The sequence below is a fragment of the Lichenostomus cassidix genome, chromosome 7 (genome assembly GCF_008360975.1).
Source record: "Lichenostomus cassidix isolate B80296 chromosome 7, HeHo_3.0, whole genome shotgun sequence".
Taxonomy (NCBI): domain Eukaryota; kingdom Metazoa; phylum Chordata; class Aves; order Passeriformes; family Meliphagidae; genus Lichenostomus; species Lichenostomus cassidix.
This window is the reverse complement of record NC_139488.1, coordinates 16,563,276-16,584,329: the sequence shown is the minus strand read 5'-3', so window position 1 is coordinate 16,584,329 and position 21,054 is coordinate 16,563,276. Positions and strand designations below refer to the sequence as shown.

General features: G+C 42.6%; 1 protein-coding gene across 1 annotated transcript in view; it reads right to left on the bottom strand.

Annotated features, from left to right (window-relative positions):
- The window catches only part of CHN1 (chimerin 1), a 94,626-nt gene extending 81,126 nt beyond the window's left edge, over nt 1-13,500 (bottom strand). The window contains exon 1 of the mRNA XM_085066403.1: nt 13,406-13,500. Coding sequence (XP_084922529.1) covers nt 13,406-13,424 — 19 coding nt within the window. The 5' untranslated portion in view covers nt 13,425-13,500. The remainder of the gene's footprint in view (nt 1-13,405) is intronic.
- Between the last annotated feature and the right edge of the window lie 7,554 nt (nt 13,501-21,054).

The window sequence follows — 21,054 nt, the reverse complement described above, 5'->3', positions numbered from 1 at the left end:
TGCCACCTTGTGGGCATATAACGAAGACAGAATTTAATGTTGCTTTCTGTTTCCAGGGGGGCTACCTCAGTCTCCAGAAAACAGGCTGCTGCTGATTTTCAGTATTACTGGGAACACCACCTTTGCTCCCTAAGAAAAGACAGACACAATGGGAATTGCTTTGTGATATGGCTCTGCAGGTCAGCTGCAGGTACAACAGAGTCAGGCCAAAGGCTGTCTTGCAATCCTCTGATTTAGCTCAGGTATCCTGAAATGTCTAATTTACACAGTAAACAACTTCCAGCTGAAGATGTTGTCAAAATTAAATATGCCTCTCTAATGCATCTATTTAAAACAGCCTGCCCTTTTTTTTTTTTAAATTCATTGTGACAAAACTGACTGTGTCTGACTGCAGCTCTGAAGTGCTGGATCAATGAGTTCGGCTGTTTCCCATCCTCCCTATGGGTTATTTGAAAGGTCTATTGCAAACTAATTTTGCAAGGTCAAAATTTTCAGAAATAGGCCTTTATGGGATGAACAGCATCTTTTAGATTTAACAGGAAATTTTCCCAAGCATCTTTTAGATCAGTACAGCAAACTGTTGTTTACTCTAAATTCAGAGTAATGTCAGGTAACACAAGCTTGAACACTGTAATCAAACTTCTTTGTTCTTAAATCCAGATGGTTTTGTTTGGAGACACTGTTTTGGTCATGGCTGGTGAAGTTCACATGGAAGGCTGAAGAAATACCTGTTGAAGCTATTGCTCTTACACTCTCTCCTTCCAACCATGGCAAGGGATAATACAGGAGGAAACATCTACCCTTTGACATTTCCTTTCCTGTTTTTTTCTTCTGCAAATCCCTATTTGTCTCCTATTTTAAAAGCCTGCCTGCACAGAGACAGAGCTAATTTCCCATTGCTTGCTTCACTTCTTCCAAACATTAATAACACTAACAAGGGCACATCAGTTTTACCCTAACTCCAAGCCAGTGACAGCTATTACAGTCACAGCCTCAAGGCATCCACAAAAATACTTTTTTGTCTTCATTTCTCTAACACCTCTAACAGGGAATATTGACTGGAGCTTGATTACACAAATATTCTGAATGGTTACCCTACCAGTGAAAAGGAGAAACATCATATGGTGTAAAAGTGTCATTTAGCTGTAAATTAGTCTTCTCCCCTGAATACAATGTCTGTCAAGTCAAAGCTGAGAAGAGACCCTAAAAAAAGGACAAGCTTTCAGGCACTTTTGAAATACAACCCCTCCATCCACTGCATAATGCCCTAATTTGCTGAATGGGGAGACATGCTTTATCACTGTTTTCTTGGTTGCTTTGAATTGTTTTTCCACACACACCACCAAGATAATGAACGTAAGTTCACCTTCCTGCTCTAAAATCCACCTTTAAGTAGAGTGTTGTGGCTTTACCAAAAGCTAAACCTCTATAAAAGACCACGAGACTGACTCTGCCACCCTATCCATTGGTAAAAACCTGCTGAGAAGTTGTCCACCCTTGCATTTTAGACCAAGATAGCTGCTGTGCATCCATTAACCTCCTGGGGTAAAAAAAAACCTAAACCAAACCACCCAAAAGCAGCTCAGGCAAAAATCAGAGCCATCCAGAGAAAATTAAGAGCTGATCTGATTAAGAGCCTGACTGCTGTTATAACTGGCTGCAAGACAGACTCACACGTTCCAAAGAACATCTCTCTAACTGTGTCAGCTGGTCAAGTAAATATTGTATGCTGTCCTTCCTCAAACTTCACCCATTTAAACACTCAGACCATCAAGTCTAACTTACTATGATTCCTTTTATAAACAGATTTTTCATTTTCTGAAACAGTTGTCAATAACACACACCATTGCTAAGGCAAAAATCTGGTTTGTATTTATGTCCTTATTTCCAGAACAGATGAAACTACCAAGTAAAGTACCCCTGCCCAGTATCATGATTGTTTTTTACAGTGTCATGAAGGAAAGCCCTAAAAAAAGTTATTGGCAGGGTCTGAGATGGGAAATAGATACAATGTGGTGGGATGCCTGTTTTCTTAATTGGAATTTAAATTTTTATTCTAAAAGGCATTCTCCAACTGCTGTGAGCTTCTCCCCAGTCTGAAAGACAAACCACTCCTTATCTCTTCCTGTTCTCATTTAAAATGTCCAAGAGGCCTCCAATGACATGAACTAGGATGCTCCAGGTAGAAAAGCTGAAAACTTCACATTCCTTTCTGGCACTTCCATGGCTCACTGTTATAACTGCAGTCAGAGAATAACGGTGAAAGATATCCACCCAATAGCCCCTCCCTGTTTATAGTATTACATCCATCTTTTTCATAATGGTTTTCCTCCTTGGCAGGCTCATCTGCTGCACTAGGCAAGAACCAGACAAAGGAGAGAGAGCAGGGCCAGTCCATGGAGAAGCTGTGCTCTGGGTCCACTGCTGCATCACCCAGCACACTGTGGGGTTGGAACAACAGCCAAACAACTGCCTCAGAGGTGCTTTAGCAGCTCTGCAAGCACTGAGAGGTTTTCTGCATGGCCTTCCCATTTGTCCTCAGTTCCTTCTGTGTTTGCGAGGAGAAGAGCAGATCAGGGGAGCTGGGAACAGGCTGCTGGAAGGAGAGTTGAACAAAGGTTTGCTATTGCCCTGAAGGAATGGGAGAAATAGCTGGAAAGCTTGATATGATCAATGCTCAGAGATAACCCCCAAGTCGATTTTCCGCTAACTCCATATGTCTCTTTGCCCTACAGGAAATTAATTCAGATGGTTTTCTTGTCTCTGTTTTGAAGTTGTTTTCTTTCTCCTTTCTTCCACTAATTAGAAGAAAGACAAATTGCTCCACAAATAATGGAAACTTGGGTTATTAGCTCTCATGTTATCATGGCACTACATTAAAAGGAGGTTTCCAACAATTATTTCTAGGATATCAAAAAATCCTTACTGGAATTAAGATCCCATGGAAATGTCCACAAGTGACGAACAGGCTTAGTCCTACAGAATGAGACACCTAAACAGAAAATAGCAACAGTAGCTGGTGATAGAAGCAGAGGCCCTTGTGGATGAGCTCATGCTATAGATCAAAGGAAGATCAGTATCTCTATTCCCAAGTCTTGCTAACCCAATATTCCCCCAGCCAGCATTGTCTCTCTGGATAACAGCTTTTTCGGTGTCTTCGGGTCCACTTTGACTTTATAAAAAGAACCCTATCATGGCAATTGACAGCACAGGAAAACACACACAGACAGACACAAGGATAGTGATAGGATGTGACACATCAAAAATCCATTTTATAATTTAAAAATGGTCCTGGCCTGACTACACGGCTCGGTGAGAGCTGCTGTGAGGGAGAACGCTGCAAGCAATTGTCAGAGACTGTGATACACAGGGTTTCTGTGTAGAAAGAAGGGTAAATGCTAACACACCTCTGCGACACAGCAAGCCCTGCCTGTGTCTTACACAGCTGCTCTTGCACAGCAGTGGGAGAAGGAAGACGCCAGTTTTTTACATTTAAAAGTCATGACTACCAGCAGCATCAACAGCATCCACCAAAAAAGCAATTAAAAAAGATCTTTCTGCTTCTCACAGACCATTCCACTAAGTGAGGAAAAAAGTCAACAAGCTGAGTTAGCAAGAGTGAGCCCCCCTCTGACAGAGCTGTCTGCAACTCACTCATCTCAGAGGCTGCTTGGGAGGCATCCCCCAAATTCGTGTCCCAGGAGTGCTATGTGCTCTGTCCCACCCTGGGGCTCACCATGCTTGGGGACAGCTGTGACACAGGGGTTATGGTTCAGCTCCTGCTAATTCTGAGCCTGCAAAAGAGCAAGTTGAGACAAAATGATCACCTTTGGTCTAATGCAGCTGGAGGCAGATTGGGGTGCAGGTATCTTCTCATACAGTACAGTTTCAATAAAAGCTAAGGAATAAGAGATGCTCTGTGGAGTTACTGCTGCACTTGCTGCTCTGCTACCGAGGAGGGGCACACAAGGGTGCTGCGTGGGGACTGTGACCACAGCTTGCTTTGACGTGATGTGGCATTGGGCAGATACACAGCTCAGCTAAGAGCTCCCTGAGCACCACAACAAAGCAACACAACACTTACAGGCACATGAGATCACCACTGGAAATGAATGCTGTGACAAGCTTCCTCTCCTGTTTCTGTTAAACCAGTGAAGATTTTTCTCAACACTTGCTAAGTCCCATTTATAAATATACTACTCAAAAAAAAAAAGAAGCTGAAAAGGAAATCGGTAGAATTAATTGCTGTGTCAAAATCATGCTTCCTTCATTGGAAGCATACAGCCATGTGTGCACATTCAGCCTGTAAGGCAGAGGTGAGGAAGAAGTACATCCTGTTTGGGGTTTTTTTTGTAGGCTGGGTTGGGGTTTTTTTAAATGAAAAATGATGGAAGATTGCACTGAAACATTGTGTCCAGGTTCACATGGAAACCATAAAGCACAGCTGAAAAACACTGGAAGACTATCAGCAACTTTAACAGTGTGTAGTCTGCTCTGGACTGTGTATGCATCAGATACTAATTCAGCATCGAGGAGACCAACCTGTACCCTGCCAATCTGAGCACAGGGAATGGCCAGGTACTGCGCCAATGCACTGGGTTTGCTCTTCAGAACTGTGCTCCTCCTTTCTTCACAGAACCCCTATTTACACTGCACAAGAAAAAATTTAGTATCTCCTTATCCATTGCTGCAGCAGTACTCTAAAACTTTCCTACATTAAATACTTTACGGTGAGGGTGGTGAGGGACTGGAACAGGTTGCCCAGAGTAGCTGTGGCTGCCTTACCTCTGGAAGTGCTCAAAGCCAGCTGGATGGGGCTCTGAGCAACATGATCTAGTGGAAAGTGTCCCTGTCCGTGGCAAGGGGTGTAGGAACTAGATGACCTTTAAGGTCCCTTCCAACTGAAACCACTCTGTGAGTCTATGATGCTCCATTGTACTTGCTATGTAATTAAATGGTCGCAATTGTGGTTCTGCAGCTGTGGTAGCACACCACAATGCAATGGGCAACAAAACAATTCTAGTATTTAGGAAAAAGGTTTACCTTTACTTTTAGAGAGAAATTTCACACAAGCAAACTGCCTTGGAACATTCATCTTCTGATGAAGATCGGAAAATATATTTTTATTTCAGCTTCTTAAGTGGCAAGGCTCCTCTTGCAACAAAGGAAGCAGGAAGGAGATTGAGATGAGAACTGTAGCAGAGAGGAAAGCATAACCTCCTGCCAGCACCAGGAGTATCCAGATCCAACCATGTGATGTTTTCAGCAGAGCCAGATCCTGCCACCTGCACCAAAGCTGGATTTGACAGTGGGCTTCCTCACAGAGCTGACAGAGACCAAAAGGAAGTTTCCTGCTCACTGTGAGCAGGAAGGTCTAGCCTGCAGCTTCTTCAGAGGTCCACAGCCAGAGGATGCAGTTTTCCTAATGCATTCTCCCAAGGACTAAGATTCGGTCACATGAAAAACAGACCACTTTATCACATCCTATCAGCATTAATAAAATTTTAACCGAAAGCAAACCAGCCCTGACATGACCAGCCTTCCATGATGCTTACCGTGGAACTGCTAATGAAGCCACAAAAATAAATTTGGAGATCAATGTATTAAAATATATCATGGAAAATAGACTCCCACATGAATAAACAGAATCTTATGAGCACAATTTCCAGTAACTATGACATCACTTCAAATAGATCATGTTCATGTTATATACCTTTTTCATTCAGAGTGCTGCAAATGTCAAATGTTAACCTTACACACTCACAGATGCTGCTGCACACACAGCAATACTATTGGCTTCCCAGTTGGGTGTGACCAACCCTCCTCCCTCCCCCTGACTAGCATCAGGACATTGACCAATCACTCACTCCATGCACAGCTAAACCCTCAGAAGCAGCGTGGAGAGCTGCAGAAACTCTTCCTAGCTATATTGTTATATGCTTTAGAAGACCAAATATTTTAGAGGCTTTAAATGGCACTTTTCCTTGTTTCAACACAGACTCAAAAAAGCAAAATCTAGAGGGTTTTTAATTTTCCACCTTCATTTGTGAAGATGCACAAGCCAGATACAATCCATGCCACTGAAATCATAACCACACCAGTTTATGATTCCATAAAGGAGGAGGAAGCATCTCATATTCTGCTAATGACTACAAAAGTGCCCTTGGGCCAGGTCTCGGTTCTGTTTTGTTTCACTGTGAAGACACTTGTGTGCAGAACTGTACAATCTCTGTCCACAGGGTGGAGCAGCCCAGTAGCCTGAGCTGCGGATGCTACGCCCCATGTTCAGAAAAAAAGAATTGTCCAACAATGTACATTCAACTTAGACTGCACAGAGCAGTTACCTATGTCTGCACCCCTGGAGGATTCTGATTAATCTACTTTTATTTAACAAAAATAGCACAGTCTTCCAAAATGCTTGCACAGGGGTTTACACTTCGAGTTTACAGATTAAAGTAATATTTAAGTTATAGCAGTATTTAAGGCTGTAGCACAGCCACTGTGCATAAACACAATCTTTTCTTGACACTGAGATACGCTTTCTATCAACAGAAAACTTTTCATACACCTAAAAAACCAGTTAAGACCTCTTGGAGAGAGTTAGTGAGAGAATAAAAACCCAAACCAAACAAAGCAAAAACCATCAGCTGAGTCCCAAACAAATAGAAGAAACCCCAGATTTACACCTGAAACATCAGTCCTGGGCCAATGTGAAGTGTACATCAGGGAAGTTTAGGAACTGTTCCTATATCCTCACATCCAGAGTGTCTTTCCCTTCAACATCATCAGATGAGCTTCTGTGTCCCACAGACTGTCTCCACTCTTAGTGGATCTGCTGGCATGAAGGAGGAAAGTGATGCAATTGTTCAATGATGTGCCTGAGCTATGATAGCACAAGAGCATCTGCTTGGAGAAAATTGAAAAATCTCGCTGTAATTCATTAAGGTGAGCTCATCTTGAGCACATCATTGGACATGTTCTTTCCAGTTTCAGCAACAGTCCTCAAACTTCTGATTTCCTTAGATTATTGTACAATATTACCACTTGAAAGGAAATACCATTTTATACTAGGCACTGTGTGAAACATTAAGCTGAGAAGCCATGACTCAAATTTTTTCATCCTTGTCTACAGTGTTAGTGTCATTTCTCTGATATTTTGATCAGTTTATACCAATTTACCAGTTAATAGATTATATACAGGTTTTTCTTTTGATTGCATTGCCAGCAAAACCTTTTCAAGCCTGCTCTCCTTATTTGTTTCATTAGGTTCTATACATCAGGAAAGGTTAGCTCAGCACCTAGAAGATATTCTTATGACTCACAGCACTTGGATGCTTTTCCTTCCAGATGCATGAATGGGAGTTGGATGGTCTAGTTTCTCTCTAAAATGGTTTCAGTTTTTAACAAATCACCTTCATTTTTAAATCCTGTTAAAAAAACTCCAAACCTAAACATTGTACTAATATCCCTAAATTGTTTCATCTAATTAGACTATTTGTAGTTCCCATTGTGACTAGATGTTGAATTGCTTAAATCTCCTCTAAAATTAGCTTGGTATCAGTCAGTACTGAACGAAGCCCAGGTATTTTAAGGAAGGGCTAACCACTTCAAGGGTATCTATTGCAACCAGGTTAAAAACATCACTTTGAATTCACTGCTTTCCTGGTAAAAAAGACCTAGCACAGGCAGTGCACCATGGGATATGTATTCACTTTGTTGCTCACCTTATGCTCTTGAAACAGTTTTCAAAGCTCTTTACACTTTTTTTTTTGGCCTAGAAGCATCCGTGATAGGTACCATTCCTATAGCACCCTACATTTACGTTCCCTATAGTGACAAAAGCCCTACTATAAATGTCCCAATTCCATGAACTTTCAGTTAAGTTACATATTCAGAGAACACTTTCCTGGTACAAGTGGACTCTTTAGTTAAGGGGCTCTGTGACTAAACTTTACCAGCACATGTAGCCACATGTTTTAAGCATAGTTTGGGGCCACATATAAAATTATAGAGAACTTGAATAGCAGGTAATCTGTTTATTTCCTGTTCTTAGAAGGCTCTGCACACAAGACAAGAAATAAGCAGATTAATTTTTGACTATTTCCTACCCTACAGAGAATCTGCAACATTACCTGTTGTGAGCCATTTTCAGAGGAACATTTACTTTCTATGTATGTATGCTAACCAAGCACTCGAAAATTTAATGCCCTTTCCCAAGCAAACAAAATATTTATTCAGAGAAAAATTTCTCTCTTTAAGACTGACACATTAGAAAATATGTGCTTGAACCAACATAAGCATACCCTACTTTTTGAAGCAGCTATGAGTCAGTAAGCACCGTGTGCCTGGAGAACTGTAATCACAGGCGCATAGAACTTGAAATAGTAATTTGTTAATTAGTATTTCAAGTATGGAAGAACTTATTTCAAAAGGTTCACTTCATATCCCTAGCAGTAAATAAAGTCATAGAAAATTAATGCTGTGCAGTATGACAGCAAAGCTCACAGTTGTGGAAGCAATTCTGTTAAGTGAACAAATTAATACTTACATGCTCTTTCAGAAATGTATGGACACCTGAAGTGGAGGTATCATTGGCTCCTTTGTCCCTGCCCTTTCTGCCTGTAGCAGTGTACTGTTTGTTTCTTTTATTCTGATATTTTCCCTATAGATTTCTCTAAAAACTGCCCTTGTTCATCATCTCCTTAAAAAATCGTATCTATCTTGCTGACTGTAGTTCTGTCTCTAATGCCATTCATCTGTAGCCACTAGAGTGCAAGCACTTCGAAGATTAAAAGAGAATTGCTTCACTTCTCATTTCTTAGCCACCAATACTCAGGGTTGAGTCTTTATCCATTGGCAGACTCTGAGCAAGAAGGCAAGAGCATGAATAACTAATGACAAATATGTCCATGAAGATCTCTCCTGGCTGTTTTGAAATGTCTTCCTTTGTTCACACAAGAGAGTTGATGAGCAAATAAATGAACAGGAAGGGAATTCATAAAAGACAAGGACAACTCACAAGCACTAAGCTTAACAAAACTATTTTTCTTTCAAAGTACAATGTTTACTTTCTTTAAACACTTTTCAGGATATTCAAAGACATAAGCAAACAGTGGGATAACTTAATACTTCCCTCCTTTTCCCTCTACATTGTTTGTTATCTTTCCCATAGCTGGGTCATCCAAGTGGAATGACAGCACGCACCTCAGCCGTGTCACTGCAATCTCGTATCTTAGGGTATTAACAGATGGCTTCAGGAAGTCTAGCCATAGAAACGTGACTGATTGCTCTTCCTGCCTCTAGGAAGCTACCTACACTGCAGGGATTCAGCACAGCAGGACCAGTGGGTATCCCTTAGGCACCTCTCTGCTAAAGCAGGCAAGGGGGTTCAGCCCAGCTCCCTGAAGGCTGGGCATGGAGCCATTGGACTTTCTGCTGAGACACCAGAGAAGGACCCCGGGTTATGCACATTCCAGCTGCTGCACCAGGCAGGAAGAAATAGAGAGAAAAGGGAGGCTATGCCTGTAATCACCATGTTCCTTCTGTGAGGGAACATGACTGTGCTGTAGGAGGAAAAGCAGGACTAGAACCAGACATCTGCTCAAGTTCCAGACATTGACACACACCACATATTAAAATGTGCACTTTTTGTGGACTAAGATGTTTTTAGAATCCCCACCAGCTCTTAATAGGCAATTCTCATGGATATCAAATGTATTGCATCTATTATTTGCAACAAACAAAAGGATCAGACAGAAATTTTTTTCCACTTCTCAGAGAAATTGACTGTCTTCCAGTCTTTTGCTGATGCAGGACCTGCTTTCCACTGTTAGATCAAACTTACATTCCCAATGCTTGGCTGCTGGAATATAAACTGAATGTATTGGTGACACCCTATTTCTGCTGGTAGCACAAAAAGGCATGGCACATATGGGTGACCACCTATGGCCACAACTGGCTATTTCTGCCGTTGTAACTTTAGCACACAATCACTGAATATCCTGAGTTGGAAGGGACCCAAAAGGATCTTGGAGTGCAAGTTCTGGCCCTGCACAGATCAAAATAACATCTTAAATCTGTGAGTGTTAACTCTATGTAACTATGAACCCCTCTGGGATGACACTTCTGCCTGAAGTAGCTAGCATGACTGAGGTGACAGAGGTTTGTTTTCAGCTAACAAATTCCATGCTCTCCCATTGCTGACTGCTTTCACCAGGGGCTGCTCTTCCTCTTCCCATGTGTGGAGCTGCTGAACTCCTTTTTCCCATGACCCACACCACAAAGACTCATCACCTGTACTGCTGCACCAGGGGAACATGGTGCTCCCTACCTATCTTCCATACAGCCAGCTGTCAGTACCGGAGATCTTGGAAGGTTATAAATGAGAGACAACAACAGGAAGAAAGGAGTTTCAAAATAACTAAAACTGAGAAAGTGAAGAGTCTTAATGTTTTCCTCCCTTGTACTTTATTGTTGCCTCCTGAACTTGCCAATAAGCTGTAACTGAAAAGGCGTAGATCAGGAGATGCATAAAGCCCAAGGGTAACAGCCTTGTTTTGTAGCAGAAAAATGCTGTTAATTCATGCTGTTAATACTAGAAACTCTTTTCACAACCAACTTTCCCAAGAGTCTCAAGGTGCCACCTCAAAGGTGCAAACTGCAGATAGTGCTTCTGTGGCAATGTGGGGCTGCTCTGAGGACAATGGCAAAGGGCAATCTCCAACAGGACATGTCCATGTGAATCCAGGATCTGCAACAATGTCACTCTGTTCTCTAGACCTGTCCCCTTCTAGTAGAGTCTTTGAACTATGCACCAAAAGGGCCATAAAACACTCCCAAGAGCAAGGAGAAAGCACATGATGACATTGCCCAACCCTCTCCTCTCCCTTGCTGTGCTCACACAAGTAGACGCTAAGGGAAAAGTGTGTGTGAAAGGGACCCAGGAAACTTGGTAAATTTTCTCCCCCACCCAAGTTGACATGGCAATTTATCTCAAATTTTACATGCTTTTGGAGCACAACTTACTAGAAGCAGCCTGAGAATAGTGAAATTTGGTTCAGTGTGATACATCGTTACGGGCTAGGGAAAACAAAAATTCAATATTGAACCTAGAATTTATGTGAGTGAGCAGAACCACAGAAATCACCCCCCTGGGACCTGTTTGCTCAGGACAATTTTACATGTGTAAGATAGGTGTGAATTTAAAGTAGTACAATTAGAGCTGCTTAATCCTTTAAAACAGATAGATTAATTCAGACATTTATTTTGCCTTTCCTCAGATTTGCTGATATTGCTTTGGTAGGGGGTTATGTTGAAACAAACAAAACCTCATTCTTTTGTGGGTTGTATTTTTAATGATTTACTATGGGTGAGCTCTGGTGCAGTAACTAAAAATGCAACTATCCACAGACAGCCAAAATTCAAAATAAAGGCTGAACACTGTTCCTGAAGCTTAAAGCAAGCATGTTGTAGCCTCTCTTTGTTACGTGCTGAGACAAAGTGTGGCAAGCTACCTCAGCTCAGAGGACTCACAGCAACACAGTAAGCTGTGCTAGCTCAACCATAAATTAATCACAACCACATCTGCAAACACACTGCACTCACATACATTTCTGCATTTACACAACTCACACTCTTGCTTTCATAGTTTAAGATGCACTCTAAAGCTTTTACATTCATGAAAGGCACCACATTCATTTGTTGACGCACATGAGCCATATTTGTTGCATTGTTTTATCGTCACTTTTTGTTTTCTTAAAAGGGTGCAAGCCTGAGGTTTTACCCTCAGCAAGATAATGTTTAAAAACTAGACACACAGAAGAGCACCCCACTTTATCTTCTCTTGACTCATTATCTTTTACATGTATCAATGTCATTTACTGTAACAACAGACGTGATAACACAGAAAACCATCAAGTTACTTTGTAATGCAAATTTGTATTAATAGAATATGTCATGCAGTCGATCAAACATATGCAAATTAGAAAAGAATCACATAAGTGAAAAAAAAGGTATCTGATATAGGAATGCCACTTTCTTTAAAAGCTAAAATTAAAATATTCTTAATTTTTACAGACAAAGATCATAATGACACTCAGCATGGAGAAGGTGTGTATTTTCAACAGCCTATTTTTTTTCTTTTAGGGACAACTACAATGTTTACCTCCAGTGCCTGTGTAACAAACTATGTATTTTCTAACAATCTCATTTAAAATGATACAACAGTACACACACAGTGGTTGTTTTAAAACAGCCAATCTGCCATTTGATCTCTGTGTTCACTTTCACTTCTACGTTAAAGAGCTTGAACCTCACCCTGCACCTGCCAACCTGCAAGGGCTCCCCTACCTGCAACTCCTGAAGCCCCATGAACTCAAGGACAAGTCAGGCCAATAATGACACAGACAGTTTACTGTGACCTATCAACCTTCTGCATCCTGAAAAACTTGAGTGGGAAATATAAATATAGGAGACAGCACTGTAACTAAATCCAATACAGCAGAGATTTTATTGGCAGAGATCTTGCAACATGGGCTAAACTTGTTTTTAGATGGGGCTGAGTATGCCACAATAATACAACAGGTGTCAATTTCTAAGAGAGCCCACAAAACTGTTTTTATTCTTTTAAGAAATTGTACCAGCCCAAGAATCAGGAGATGAATGGAAGCAAGCCATTTGTTTACACATGAAATAAAACCCACAGTCTAAACACTATGAGACTTCGCATCCTCACTTAAACCTATTCACTAGAAATCACTTGTGGTGCACTAGCTTCTTTCAAGAAAGGACATCCCGATTATCCTGTTAACTCTGACTGACCTTAGTTATACTAATTTCTGCTTTCTTTGCATTGCTGCATTTACCTAATCTTGCCAGACACAGTTTGAAGCCTTTTGTTTGTTTGTTTGCCCGCGGTAAAATTGCGGATCTTAAGCACAAACGAGCCTAATTCAATAGCGTTACTGAGGAGAAGCCACACGTTCAACAGTTTAAACTAGAGTTTTCACCAGCCGCTTCCCAGCACGCCGTCCCGGGCTGCGAGGCACGGCCAGAGCAGCGCTCCCCAAGCCTCCCGCGCCGGAGCTGCCCGCGGCAGGAAGGCAAGGCTCCCTGCGGCCAGCTGCGTCCCGTGCGCCCCACGCTCCCGGGCTCTCTCCGGAGCCAGCCCGTGGCTCCGCCGCGCGGCCCCTCGCCTGCCGGGGCTTCCCGAGGCACCGCAACTTTTATCTGCCCCTCGCAGCCGAACCCCGCCGGGCCGGTGCCGGGGCTGCCCCGCCGGAGCGTCGTTCCCGCAGCCCCGGGCCCGGCCCTGAGAGAGCTGCCCACGCCCAGGCGCTGCCGCGCCGCAGACAATGGGGGCGGCAGCCCCGCGCCCGCCGGGCCGAGGCGGCGGCGCTTTACTCACCGAACAAGGTCAGAGCCATCGCGGCGGCGGCGGGGCGGGCCCGGGGGGCGGCGGGGGCTGGCCGGGCGGCGCGGCGCTGGCATTGGCGCGGCGGCAGCTCTCGCATCAGCGGCGGGGCGCGCCTGCAACACAAGTTGGGCGCGGGGCTGTCAGCGCGCCCCGCGGCACCGGCGGCCGCTGCCACTTGCTGCCGCGGGGCGGGGCGGGCCGCGGGGGAAGGGAGGGCAGGGCCGGGCGGGGCCGGGCCGGGGGCTGTCGGGGGAGGGTGGCCGGGGACGCGCGGCACCGGGGGCAGCCCGCGCCCGCCCCCCGCCCGCCGCTCACGCTGCGTCCCGCCGCCTCGGGGAGCCATCTTGCGCCGCACGGCCCGCCTCCGCCCGCCGCGGCCGCCGGGACGGTTCCCATGGCAACGCGGCCGCCGCGCCGCCGGGGCACAAAGGGAAGCGCGTCCCTCCCGCGGGACGGCCGGCGGGAGCCCCGGGCCCAGCCCGTGCGCGGCTCCCGCTCGGCCGCGGGCACCGCCGGGGCCATGCCGGGCACTGCCAGAGCCATGCCGGGCACCGCCGCCCCTCTGAGGAGATTCCCTGCGGAAAGCACCGCTCCCCCCAGCCGGTGCCTCCTCAGCCGTGACGGGGCTGCGCTTGCCCGCTCCGGCGGGAGAGCCAGCGGTCCTGGGAAAAGCACGACTTTCCTTAAAGCGAGGGGGAAATTTCCACTTCAATGCCAGCAAGCATGAAGAGAGCGAGCCCACACGCTTCCCCTCAAAACATATCGTGCGAGAAATTTCAGCCAGCCCAGCTGTCGTCATTTTCCGCTGTCCAGGACTTGTTGCAAATACTGTAAATTTCAGTGCTAGAAGCGTTTAAGTGAAAAGGCAGCCCGGTTGCTGGTGTTTTTAACCCGAGCGCACACACACACACACACACACACACACACACACACACACACACACACGCACACACACACACACACACACACACACACACACACACACACGCACGCACACACACACACACACATGCAGGTGCCCAGGCGGTGTCTCTGGCGGTAGCGCAGCTCCCACTCGCAGGTAGCGCTGCTCTCAGGAGCTGTGCGCGCTGACAATTCAAACCACAGCACAATCCACGCGGGTTTAATCCTCTACAGCTCAGCTAATCCACCGCCTCGGGCAGAGGCTTCGCACACCTCAGGCAGGGCAGGCAGTCTTTGCGGGTGTTTTGATGGACGCTGGAGCCTGTCCTCCCTTCTCCTGGGCGCTGCGGTGGCGGGCGGGGGGAAGCCTGCCTGCAGGACAAGGCTCCAGGCAGAGAAGAGCCTGGAGGAAGAAAAGCATGGACACAGGCTGCAGTTAATGGTTCCAGTTCTGTGCATGCAGCTCAGGGTCAGCAAGTGAATAAAACACCTTTCCTTCTACCAGGCAGCTAAAACACCAAGGTCTGTCTGAAAACCAGGTGGTTTATGCAGTTTGCTGCACGCAAGTTTTCATGCTCAAAATTCTACCTAATCTTTGTTGTAGAGAACCAAAGGAAAAAATCGTGGGGAACTTTCAATACTGTTAAATATTCTTTAAGTCAAAAATATGGCATTTGTTATGCCTGTCAAATATTTCAAAACAGAGATTTTTATGTTGCTATACTTCATTTAGTGTGCAAAGTTAAAAAAAATAAATGTGAGAGTGATTGTTTCTTTTTGTTCCTTCTAAAATGAATTCTAGTGATGGACCTGATTTCACAAAACATTTTCATTTTGCATGTATAAAGTGCAAAAGTTTACTGAGCAGGTGAACTACCAAGAAATAATAATTTCATTGCAGGGCTAAAAGAAGGTTTAAAATAGATTAAAACTGGTTTGCAAAAAAGCAATGCAAAAAAATCTTTGCAATTCTGCCTACATTATTTGACCTTTGTGTGCACAAAGTGTTTACCTTGGCTTTTTGGAAATAAGTTGGTTCTTCAGATTTTTTTTTTCCCCTTACATTTCCTGGAATTAAATCCCAAGCTTTCATTCCAACTTCCTTCAATTACATGGCCAGCTTTTACTCTTCCACTACTCCCAAATCTTTTTTTGCTAACTATTCAAGTGCATGTTTACATTAAAAATGCTTTCCTGTTCAGAGTATAAAACTTATTTTTCATAACAGTATCAATATTGCGATTAAAATCAGTCTGAGTGACTTGATTAGGAATTTATATTGTCTAATAATGTCTTTGTTATTAGACCAGTTGCTAAAACCTGGGGAAGTGTGTTGATAATTTTGCAGTTAGTTACTGGAGCTGTATTTTACTGTTCTGCAGCTGATCACAGTTTTCAAAACACAACTCAGTCGTTATTCTGGATTAGATTCTTTGCTTGGTTCAGGAGGATGTTTTGACTCCTCTGTCTTCAGCAGCTTTCAGAGACCAGCAGCAGCTTTTGGAAGGACTTCACCATGCAGCTCTTACCCAGAGCCCTCACGGGTGTTGGTAAGTGACAGGACCAGCACGAAGTGTACCTGGACACAGAGGGTACCAGCTTACCGGCTCTGCCTTTCCCCAGGGCTGATAGCTGATCACAGAGGGAAGAAATCAAAAGTGCAGAGCAGGAAAAAACCATTAGGTCGAAATTCACCTGGCGAAGGTCCCTGCCACCACACCCTGCTTTTGAATGGACTCGAAATCCTCATGGAGATTTCTGTTTAACAGCAACATTATCTTAAAATTACATAATGCCTTATCTAGCCAGCACATCTTAGTGTACAATAACAATGATTTAAATACAACTCTGGGAATTTCATTAGAAAAGAGCTGGAGCTTCCCGAGTACCGACCCCTGTCGCCGTGCACAAGGGACCGAGGGAGGAAATGCGGATGCTGGGAAGCAGCCAGCACAGCTCCCACCTGGGGCTGTTTGGCCAGAGGGGCTGTTCCTTCCGAGGGACCCCTACTCAAAGGTTTGTTATTTCGCAGGGGGAGCACAAAAGAGAGCCCCGGTGTGCACGACCTTGGTTTAACTGGCAGCAAGGATGAGCTTGGTGTTTTGTTCCCCTGGATCTTTAGCCTTTGAAAAGCCCTCCTTTGCAAAACTGGCTTGTTAGCATCACATTGTGCAGAAAAGGTGCTATTATATTTGCCACCTGGTAGGAGTATTTGAGGGTGTATTTACAAAGTGGAACTCAAGGACAAAGGCTCCAGAAGAGAAATACATGTGTAACTTGCTATTTTCTGGCCTTCTCATTGTCCCTCAGAGGTTTCTTGCCTCATCTCTCAAACCTCAAAATTCCTTAGAAACTGCAGTCAGGTACTATGGCTTCATTATTCATGTAAAATGTCATCACTGGGATTTAGAGTTGTTTCTAGCATTTAGAGTTTTTTTATTTTGGCTCCTCTAGTTTTGCTGTCTTGCTCTGGGTTCTGAGCACCATGGGACCAGTGGCCCATTTTGAGTGGCTTTTCTGTCATCCATCACCTTGTCTGAGAGTCTGGTACAAAATTGCTTCTAATTACTTGACATTTATTCTTCAAACCTTAACTAATTCACTAATCATATATTGATGAATGAGATTTTAAAATTAATCACTGACATTTTTAAAGATTTATACACAACTGTAAAAACAGGTTCCCAGCTAGTAAATATAATGTTGTGTGAAGGAAAAAAAAACAACCCACCATAAATTAAAGCTGTCCTGTATTAATGGGAAGTAGTAAAAGTGAAGACATGGTGAGATGTTACCTGATGAATAGGGGTAGCATCTTATCACAGTTAGTGTCTTCCTGCTACAGATCCCCTTGACAGCAGGCAAACAGCATTTGCAGAAGTCTTGTCACGTGCAGAATTTAATTTAGCTTATAATGTGTAATTGCTGGGAGTTTGTGGGGCAGGCAGGGAAGTGGCCAAGGGCTGCCTTACCAAGCAGATTTGGAGTTCACAGTATTTGCAATGGAACATTTACTCCCTGGAAAACAGCAAGGCACATTTCTACCACTTAGTAAGATAAATTCAATTATTTTAGCTAATTTAAAAGTCATCAATAAAAAGTTTGAAGGCTGACTACCAAGCTTGATAGTTACAATTAATATCTATATAGATGACAGCTATTTGAACATAACATCAAGCCTATCACCAAACCCAGAGCTAAGTGCCATTGCACATTGCCAGCATTTTGGATAATCTTTCTCCCTTTGATGAAAGAATTGCCATTTGAGCCTCTCTTTTGGATGCTGCTGTTGTTCATTATTAATGGCAAAGTCATTTAAACCCAATATAACCAAATACTGTACAGACATAGAGGGAGAGAGAATCCTGTATCAACTGTAGCAGCTATGAACAACCTTTGCAAATCAGACATAATCAGCATTTTACTAGGATCTATGCTAGTCTGTAGATTTTGGAGGTTACTTTTTTCTTTTATCTACAGTGTACAGACTAGCAAAATAACAGTGACTAGGAGGAACTGGTGTCTTGAATTTTATGATCATTGCTAAAGAAAGTGAGATATATAAAAAATCCACCACAGCTCCTGCTTTAAATTACAAAATCACAACTACCACATTAGAAACTCACATTTGGCATTCTGTCTTGCTCTATAGGACTCACACTATGTCCCATAATAACTTAGAGCAGTTTGGTACACATTAGATGGTGTACATCAGTGAAATGAAAAATGGGCTTAACACACCTGCTTCTGGCTCTCTGGGTCATTAAAAAGTGTTTGACAGAAATAGGTGACAATGACAACCTTTAGAGTTGGATTTTTTTCTGGTTGCAGTAGAAGTGAATGCCACAAAATCTAAGGGGAAGCAGCTCACAAACACAGTCTTAATTTTAAAACTAAACTAACGCTGTTTACTTGAAGCCTAAAGAATGTGCTGTGTCTAGACTGATGTTATGAGACATTATGCCATTTCTGAATGGAACTGCATTAAAGGAAAAAAGCTCCCTCTTGCCTATGTTTCCTGAACAAAGTTCTTTGTGAAAGAATTCTTAAGGAATTTTACATCATGACTCTGCTTAATTGGATTTCTAAGATGTGCAAAAATGTGGTGAGAATTACATCATGAACAGGTACCATGCATAGGATATAGTTGATGCCTCCTGTGTATCTTGGCAAAATCATATGATCTTAAACTTTGATGCTGATATGCACAGCATTTCTCTTGGAATAGGTACCAGTGTTAGAACAGTATTTAGAGTTAACAATATCTAAACTATTTCTAATTGCAAAAGGTTGGTTTTTTTTTTTAATTGCAGCCACTCTGAATGCACTTTAACACCAGAATTTTTATGAACTTTCTTATTGCTCATGTGCACACTTACTAGCATATCCCATAAGCAAAGACTTCTAATGTGAAATCAGCTAGTAATAAAATTATTAAAATACTAGGAAATTTCAAAATTGCTTTTGCTCAGATATAAGAGCTACATACTCTTAAGTTCCATTTTTAAGAGTCCTGTGTAAGAAACACAATATGGTTTTGATTTCTTGTTTTATTAAGTGAAATGAACAGGCTAATTAAAGAAATTCCAGGAAGTTTCTGCTTTCTGTCTCCTAGGGACAAGTTTCAAGTGTCAAAGGAGATAATACTTATGGCTATAAAACACCCAAGTGTGTTTATACTGGCTGTAAAATGCAGCTTATACCTTCTATTTAACTTTTATAATCTTTTGGTTTTATACCATGCTTAGAAATTCATATCAAGGCATTAGTTGAAGTAGTACTTGTATATATTTGGAGAAAAAACCCCTGGCAATTGCAAGTTAAAAAACAGAAGGCAAGCCATTGGCAAAACTCTCTTAGGAATAAACTGTTACAACTATAATTTCATCAATAAACACTAAAAACTAAGAACAAGCTAACCATCAAAAATATAAAAATCTGCAAGATACCTCTAGTCCCATCTTTCAAAATGCCTTTAACCTTGAGTGATAATCTCCTACTTGAAGCCATACGCTGTGCCACAGAACGGGCAGTGGCTCTGCTTGCGATCACTTGAGGCTTCTAGCACTACTGGATCCACTTCTAGATCCCCAGGATGGATTTGAAGATTTTTTTAAGAAATTGAACCCTCTCATAACAATTCAGCAATTCCAAAGTGTTGTACAGAACTGACATGCTCTTGGTGCAATTATTTGATTTTCTAATATCAGTCCCTCAAAGTAATTTTTACATTCTTAGAGAAGCCAACGTGTGTAACTGAAGCCAGTTAAAAACAATGTTTTTAATGAGGGTGTTAGCTGTCCCATGCAACTTGCTTCTCAGACAGAGTCGCACCATCAAGACTATTTAGGGTTCTTTGAGATGATGTCGATATTTAGATCACGTGAAACATTTAAAGTTATTTTAAGGCTCACTGATGGACTTTATGTGAACCATGGTGTATGGGCCCTGGTAAGGCAAACTGCATCAGATTTGAAGTTGAATTTATGTAATTGTTTAGAAAAATAAATAAGAAATGAAGTCTAGAAACATTCTGAGAATTTCTTACTGTATAGAAATATGCTATCAAGTTATCAAGGGCCTCCGTAGAATGAAATTTAATGACTTGAAGATGCTTCTAAGTCCAAGCCTCAAAGAATTGAGATAGCAGAACCACAGGATAACTAATTGAAAGTTCAAAAAATCTCTGATACGTGGGTTTGGTTCCACCAGGAATACTTCTGAAGGAGAATATAAAACCTTCCAAACTGAGCAGGCAAGCACATGCACTACTGGTATCTTTCTGCTTTATTGCACAGCTAATTCTGTGAGCAGGCAGGTAATGGCAGCAGGGCACAAAAAGCAACAGAGAATAATGTTGGAAATATCTTTCAAGACCATCATTAGCTCTTCAGGATTGCAGAGAGATGACATTAACCAAAACAACTTCAAAGAGCTGAAGGAGATTAAAGTTTTTCCTCGTAATGATTCTAAAGTGTTATTGAAGGGATCAATAGCTCTTCCTGCTAAACAAGCTGTTGAAATCAAGTATTCCTGGAGAGGAGATAAACCAGTCCTGGAAGTAATAGTTGGATTTAATTAGGATTTGATATTTGTCACTACTCATTAATTTATGTGCCAGTATCACAATAGTTTTAGTGAACTTTAAGTTTACAACAGTGAGATTCCTTATGAAAGGAGAAAATTACCTGATTCATTCTGAGCCCTTTTAACTGTGCCAAAATACATTATTTACAATGGGGCCCATATGGAGAGAAATTTCTCTTTCCTGTACCTGATGTCACTGTTTTTTCTGGGGGAGGAGGAGAGAAGAAAGGGAGGAAAAAAGCATTATTTCCCCTTTCTCTAAGAATAAAATCATTAAAACCCACGGTAGCGCACATTTTTCTTATTGTTAACCAAGACACATGGAAAGCCCCTTAGCAAATCAAAACTAAATTAGACTATTGCTAAGACTTGGCAGCTTTTCAATTGTGCAAGCAGAAGCTTTATTTTAAACAAAATCAGAGATAACTGATCTTGCAACCTGACTTGCACATCACCACACTAAGATCTGGAATTCAACCTTATTTATTCAATTGCAAAGACGTGCAATCCTCAATCAAGCAGATACACAGGGAACTAATTCCTGGTTTAGTCCTCATAACACTCAGTTTCTAGGGGTTTTCTACATAGAGATATGATGCCAATGCTTTCAGTGCAAACACAATGACTTCAGAATTTAGAGTTTATCTGCA